This window comes from Lathyrus oleraceus, chromosome 6 (genome assembly GCF_024323335.1).
Source record: "Lathyrus oleraceus cultivar Zhongwan6 chromosome 6, CAAS_Psat_ZW6_1.0, whole genome shotgun sequence".
Taxonomy (NCBI): domain Eukaryota; kingdom Viridiplantae; phylum Streptophyta; class Magnoliopsida; order Fabales; family Fabaceae; genus Lathyrus; species Lathyrus oleraceus.
Genome location: NC_066584.1, coordinates 414,946,026 through 414,953,467, shown reverse-complemented (window position 1 = coordinate 414,953,467; position 7,442 = coordinate 414,946,026). Strand labels below are relative to the sequence as shown.

Here is a 7,442-nt window from a genome sequence, read left to right as displayed (position 1 = left end):
TTACAAATATTTTTAAAAATACATGTAAAAGAAATTTCAGAGAATTTAAATTTTATAAAATTGAAAAATTATTATTATAATACATAAATTGATTTGTTTGCATCTTATTAAATTTTACATCCATTTAAATTACAAGTCATTTTAATTTTTTTATATAAATTAAAAAATATAATTAATTTAATACAAAAAGAAATATTATACATAACTTTATAATATTATTCTTTATTAATTATTTATAAAATAAAAAAATAAAGAAAAAGAGAGAATACAAAATAAAGTTTGAGATTTTTTAGATGAGATTGATTTGCTTACGTGTAAATAACAATATCCGAAAGATCTAAACCGTATGGAGTTTTAGATTTGATTTATATTGGAAACTTTTACCAAAGATTTAATTTCCGTTGAGTAGGTTAGCATTACAATCGTAATTATTTTTCTTATAAATATACCACCACTCAAAGTAAAAACATAAATTCAGCATTCATCAAAAAATCAAAACCGATAATAAAAAAGAAAGCGAAAAATAAACCCTCGCCCAAGATCGAAACGGAGCGTTTTGGGAACAAAACTTTGGTACTGAGGAGGAAGAAGATGGAGCAAAGCTTCACCTTCTTCTTCTCTTATTGATCGTTTCATGGCCTCCTCTCAGGCCCAACATCGCTGTGTCTTCGGTATCTATATCTATACCCTTTCTCTTTCTATGCTTCTCGATTCTTCTATTGAAATTTGTGACCTTTTTTTGCTGATTGCGTTACGAAAATTGTTGCAGTTGGGAATATACCGTATGATGCAACGGAAGAACAGCTTATTGAAATCTGCCAGGAAGTTGGTCCTGTTGTTTCTTTCAGGTTACTTTTAATTTTTTTTTATTTGTTTGTAATTATTATTGATTTCTTCAACTCTGTAATTAGGGGAATGTGTTTTAGATAGTAGTGGTGACCTTTTTCTCCATGTAATTTGATTTGTTTATGTTAAAAAACGTTTTTTTGAAAGTGTTTGTGGTTGTGGATAAGTACTAATTTGAGAATAAAGTTTGATTTTTTTTTGGGGGGGTTTAAGTGTGTTGTTGATTTTGTTTTATCTACAGATTAGTTATTGATAGAGAAACTGGGAAGCCAAAAGGTTATGGATTTTGTGAGTATAAGGATGAAGAGACTGCTTTAAGTGCTCGTAGGAATCTTCAGGGCTATGATATTAATGGGCGTCAATTACGTGTTGATTTTGCCGAAAACGATAAAGGAAACGATAGAAATAAAGATCAGGTATACTGTCTGAACTTCTCGAAGTAGCAACATAAGTAGTTTCATAAATCTTTGCTGAGTTTTCTTTTAGGCTTTGTTTGTAAGTTTGTAGGAAAAGATAAGGTTTTCTTTTGGGGGGGAAAGTGAGGGGAGGGGAGGGGAAGGAGAATGGGAAGTAAGACTCCCTCCCTAAATTCCCTAATTTCATATTGACCTATGTCTTTTGTTTGTTAGTAATTACATCACTCAAAGCCATTACAAAAATAAAGAGTGATGTGAATGTGTTAAAATTCACAATTAGTTTCAAAACTGGTGGTGAAGGGCATTTAAAACACCTTAGAGATTCTGTCGCTGTTGTTGTTGCCCCCTTCCATCCCATTTTTTCCCATGCTTGTGTAGGTAAAATATAAGTCGTGCGCTTAATGTCAATTCCATCACTGATTAAAATGTTTATTTTTCTTTTACTAAAGGGTCGCGGAGGACCAGGAATGACGCCAATTGTTGGTCAGTTCTTTATAACCTATCTATTCTTATATCTAGTTACAAACTACCTTGTGCATTTAATCATTGGTTTTTTGGTCCCATGTTTTGATTTTCTCCTCTTTTTTTTTTTTTTACTGTTAAAGACCCTCAGAAACAAGTCGGCGTCCCAGCCGTCCAAGGGGAATCTGCTCAAGCAGCTCAACACCAACCTATTGGTCTTCATTTTGCCGTAACAGCTGCAGCTGTCATGACTGCAGCTCTTGGTGGTGCTCAGACTGGCATCCAGTCAAATCAAAATGGTTTGCAAAATCAGTCAGCATTGACAAATGATCCTTTAACTTTGCATCTGTCCAAAATGTCCAGGAGCCAGCTGACTGAGATAATCTCTGAGGTTAAGGTAATACTCGGTCAAGCTAACTTATTTTTCCTAGATAACCCTTTATTTTCTTGACTTATTTGTTCTTGTTATGATTGTAGGGAATGGCTACACACAACAAGGAGTTGTCCCGTCAGCTGTTGCTTTCAAGACCACAGTTGCCCAAGGCTCTTTTTCAGGTATAAACTTTTCTCCCATATCGTTCCTGTGTACATTAATGCAAGCACATCATTATTTGATAACAGACTTGTCTCTATATATTCTTGTATGTTTTATATTTCCTTTACTGTATCCCTTCACTCTAACAAAATGCTTGATGTCTAATTGTGTAATGAGGGGGATGAACAAATGTGAAAAGAATGGACAGAACTAAGATAGTTGAGTAGTGGGTAATGATTTAAAATCAAATAGACAGGGTTGAAACATTTTCTTAAGCCAAACAAGAATGAATCATTGGATAAACTTTATTCATGTTATTCAATTTAAGTGTGGCAATGGGCTGTGAGTTTGTTTTAGGTGTGAGCTTCTTCACCTTATGTGTGACACAATGTCTTGGGAAGCATTGTGGGAATTTTCCACCAAAGAGGCTTTGCTCTTACAACTGGTTATGTTACACGACATGGGTTGGGCCATTGGGATTTGTTGGGCAAACATTTCAGCAGAATTTGTCGAAAGAAAACAAATAGAGATAACTAGAGTTTAGATTTTGTTGGCATGTTCTGAATATGAGAATTTCAGCAAAATTTGTCAAAAGAAAATTTCAGCAAAATTCGTCTTGATTTTTACAAATTGAAACATTTCTGATCTTTCTGTCCTAAGTTAGATTGTGTTGGCATGTTCTATCTAGCAAAAATATTTGTTACTTTATCGAAATATATCATCTGTGTATTTTTTTGCCTCTATGTTGAAAGTTCTAACCTCCATATATATGATATAGTTTCATTGGATCTATAACTAGAGTTTAATGTTTTGAATAATTTCTTTGATCATGAGATATTAATAATTTGTTCTACTTGCAGGCTCAGATAATGCTTGGGATGGTCACCCCCTCAATGGTTTGTTCTGTTTCACTACTTTTTTCCAGATTCCATAGGCTTACTTTGCCCATATTTTTCAGCTATCTCAATCAAGTTTACACTATTAACTTATCTTTTAATGATAACTGCTGCAGCTACAAATGTCAAATCTTAGACAAGGTTCAGATCAAACCTCACAGTTAATAAATGAAGGCCACATTGGTCAGACTCAGCAAACATTGGCTCAAACTGTGTCTGGTCTACCTCCTTATGGACAGAGCAAATTGCAGTCTGGCTTGACACCTTACATTCAAGAAGGCCAAGCCAATCCAAGGCCTCCACTGCAGCCTAGACTTCCCCTTCAACATCACCAAAGCAACCATTTTGTACAGCCTGGAACAGGGCAGAATAATTTAATGCTTCCTTCCGTACGTCCCCCAACTTTGGGAAGTTTGTCGATTAGGCCTCCAATTCAGCCAGTAAATTCAACTGCGATGAACCAGCAAATGCATGCCTCGTTCCTTCAGCATCCGGTACGTGTTGGAAGCTCAACAGTCTCGCATAATCTTCAAATGGTTCGTCCAGATGCAAGCTTTCAGGTGCCATATTTTGCTTGATGTTGCTTAAATGCAAGTATTCTTGAAGAAACGGTGTAAAACTAGGGGCGTGTGTAAAACTAGGTGTGTTTATTTTAACTGGATAAGTGAGATATCCATAACCATATCAATATCTGGCTACAAAAAAACTGGATAATTTTATTAAAACTTTTAACCAATCCACCATATGTTCGTTCTGTTGGATGACCATAACCAAAAACATAACCCTTTACCCATAACAGCTAAGAAAATCTTAGAATTTTTTAAGTATTTTTCTCTCTCGCTAAACCCACACTCTCTCCATGGTATATTTGCTAACAATATTGGTTTCAGATTTATCCGTGCAATTTTCTTTATATTATTTCATTATTCAAACCAATTGCATCACTTTTGTTATCAAAAAAGATATATATTTTTCCTTGACATATTTTTTCGTCTATTTCGCGTGTGGCAATCATAGTTTGTTGACTCATATTTTTCATGTCGGTTAATTTCGTATAAAAATGATTAATGAGACCGCTCTTTGAATGACATACCTAGATTAGTTGAATAATTTCACCGTTTATTGTTTAATTCCACGATCACAAATCTGTATGTGTTAAGCTTCCTCAAATCAATCTTCTGTTTCCATTTACTATCTCTGTGATTGATTCATTCCTCAATTTCCATGCTTTTTATTATTTATTTATTTATAGCTATCACTACAAGTTAATCTCCATGTCTTTTGCTAAACCCACTCTCACTTAAAAAAAAACACTCTCACTGAAGCTATCAAAGATAAAATCACGATACTACTTGCTTGATTTCAATATAAGAATTTACTGTTATTATGGTGATATATAAAGAGCAATTCCAATGGGGGGGTTCTAAGTGGGCTTTTAAGAGTTCTTAGAGGGTTCACCATTAGAGTGTTTGCATGGTGTAATCAGGGTAGAAAATGGATTCATGTACAAGAAAGTAATGATTGAGTATCTACTGTATGTAAAAATTGATCTTCTATTCATTCTACACTTTTGCTTAGCTGGTTTCAACTTTCAACTTTTTTTTTATAAAAAATATTTTAAGAGTAAAGTACCTAACTTCCTTTTATTAAACAGGCTGACCCCTCCATGTCATCTGGTACTTCCAAGTTATTTAGTAAGGAAGGTGATAGATCTTCCAAAGCTCCCGAGGATTGGACCAAAAATAGTAGTACTTATTCAAACATGTCCGCGGGATTAGAGAATATAGGCACGACTCGTGATATTCCAGAATCCTTCACTCGTCCGTTTAAGCTCACTAGATTGAATGACGGAAGGAAATCCTCTCTTGCTTCTGGGACTTCAGATGTGCCTGTCTCCAAAGGATCATCCCATGTTCTTGGAAGTAGTTTATTACCTGCACCTGCAGTTCCTAAAGCAGAAGCGCGACACCCTGACCAACAATCTTCACAGGTATGAATTTCTCAAACATGAACTTTCTATCGCTTTCCGTCTAATGTTGTTATTCTGATTATTGTTACGACATTCTTATCATATTTGGTTTGTTTCAGCTTCCATCTGATGTGGAGTCTGTTTTGCTGCAACAAGTATTGAATCTAACACCGGAGCAATTGAGTTCCCTGCCACCAGAGCAGCAACAACAGGTCATCCAACTCCAACAAGCTCTTAAGCGAGATCAGATGCAACCTGCATAACAAACAGAAACCAAGTCTGCCGCATGTAAATTAGCATTTGATGTAGATTAGGTTCCGAAAATGATATTCTTTTGAATAGTATTTAACTTTTTTATATTTGTTTTTTAGTTACATGTCCAAACATTTGTTGTTGAGATGAGGAGCTCTAAATGAGCGTGTACGAAATCATTAGAAGAGATATACTGTACAATAATAATAATTATGCTCATTAAAATTTTGTTTATTGTGTTTCTGTGTTGTAGATTGAGCATCTTTGGCGTTTATTTGATTTGGTAACGTTATGCTTGAATATATGTAGTAGTATCTATTGCTGGGAACACTTAAAAGTTAGACAGTACTCACTATTTTCTAAAAACAGTGGAGTCTAATATCAATATTCCACACTGTATTATTTTGTTGCACACCATGCGATATGTAAGGTTGTTAAATTTGAAGAGTTTAAATCAATTTGTTTTGATCAGATGGAATCTATTCGCAAATTTGATTTGATGGAATCGATTTGTAAATTAAATTTGTAGACTCTACTTACTTTATATTAAAATAAATTTATACATGATGACATTATGTTTATATAATATAGGCTTTCTTGGTTGTTATTGGTTGTCATTACTTGTAATCAATATATCATCAACATAGATTAAAAAAGCATAAAAGAATTTGAGCATCATTGTCTACTAGATTAATTAAGGGGATTTTTTATCCCATCTTATGGAGTCTAAAAATATTGTATGGAAAATTCAAAATGCTTATAAGATTTTAGAGATGAATTTCCGGACTATCTTGTCTTAAGTTAAAATGTTAATTGATTTGAAGATGCATCTCTGAAATATTTCAAAAGACATCCCATGCATCCCTATCTGAAAGGCTCATTTTCAACATTTATTAATTTGAAGATGCATATCCGTTTAGTGTTTTCGAAGATACATCTCCGTAAACAGTTAAAATAGTGTAAGTTAAGTTAGTTTTATAGTTACTCAGATGAAAATGACGATTTATAAATATTAAAATTCCTGTTATATGATGAACATTAAACCATATAATTGATATACAAAAAATGACATATATAAATTCAGATGGTCAAAACAAGTCATCAACTGATAGCCAATGAAGTCGAAATATACAATATAGTTGAAATAAGTTAAAATAAAATACAATCGATGTCCAAAGTACAAATACTATCAACTATTGCATATGACCGACTAGACCTCACCGGGCTCCTCAAACTCCTCTATCCTGTCCTCCGACGTTGTCTCTAGTACATCAGTGTTTCTCGTGCCTCCGTTATAATGACATCTAGGACCTCCCTCACCTCAGAACCATTAAGAAAATATATTTGTCAGTGCCTGCCTGGACAATCTCCACAATGAGACGACATCTAGGTAGCGCATCATGGGCATGATCTAACTGTGCCTACTCCTCCTCTAGTATCTCCTAATGCTAGTCTCGATGGATTTTCTGGAGTAGCCTGCACCATATATGGATGTGACACCTTGAAGAATCAACCGATGTACCCGTCGACATAGCTTCAATCGCTCTTAGCTATGGTACTGCGTGTCTCTTCGATACCGGATGACTAAGATAATCATCAAACATGACATCCATATCTCTACGTGTCATAGTAGGAGGAGCAGAGATAACAAGGTGTCTACAAATAGTCTGGGTGTAGTCGAACTATCGCATGACGCACTCATGCAGATGCAAAAATGTCAGACATGAACCGCAAGTCAATCATCTTGAGTATAATCCTATGTCGTCAAATGGTCGCGTCTCATGGTGATCGACATAGATGTTAAAATGCATATCCTCGGATACCAAGCGGTCAAGATACACTTGAAGCGACTATATCGCTTGGTTCCCTATGAGCGGGGAAAATACAGAAGCATGCGATATATCCTTAGTATAGGTCAGTACATACGACCATCCGGAGATGTGTGGGAAGTTTTTGGAGGATCCAAGCCTGAAAAGTGTTGGAACACACGAATCATCAGTAAGGACGTTGCAAAAATGTAATGAAAATGACACATAAACATTAAAAAACCAATAAATATTGTCGTC

General features: G+C 34.8%; 1 protein-coding gene across 1 annotated transcript; it reads left to right on the top strand.

Moving 5' to 3' along the window:
• Positions 1-417: 417 nt before the first annotated feature.
• Positions 418-5,617, top strand: LOC127092164 (cleavage stimulating factor 64). The gene is made up of 10 exons (XM_051030983.1): positions 418-671; positions 770-848; positions 1,088-1,262; positions 1,712-1,745; positions 1,868-2,121; positions 2,202-2,279; positions 3,120-3,155; positions 3,272-3,715; positions 4,810-5,145; positions 5,244-5,617. The coding sequence occupies exons 1-10, from the start codon at positions 635-637 to the stop codon at positions 5,385-5,387; spliced, it is 1,617 nt and encodes a 538-aa protein (XP_050886940.1). The 5' UTR covers positions 418-634; the 3' UTR covers positions 5,388-5,617.
• Positions 5,618-7,442: the final 1,825 nt, after the last annotated feature.

Bases quoted from the DNA above. Each gene is read 5' to 3' on its own strand.
- LOC127092164 (XM_051030983.1), top strand. From the start codon at position 635: ATGGCCTCCTCTCAGGCCCAACATCGCTGTGTCTTCG. The intron at 672-769 runs GTATCTATATCT...AAATTGTTGCAG, and splicing joins CCAACATCGCTGTGTCTTCG to TTGGGAATATACCGTATGAT. The intron at 2,280-3,119 runs GTATAAACTTTT...TTCTACTTGCAG, and splicing joins TGCCCAAGGCTCTTTTTCAG to GCTCAGATAATGCTTGGGAT.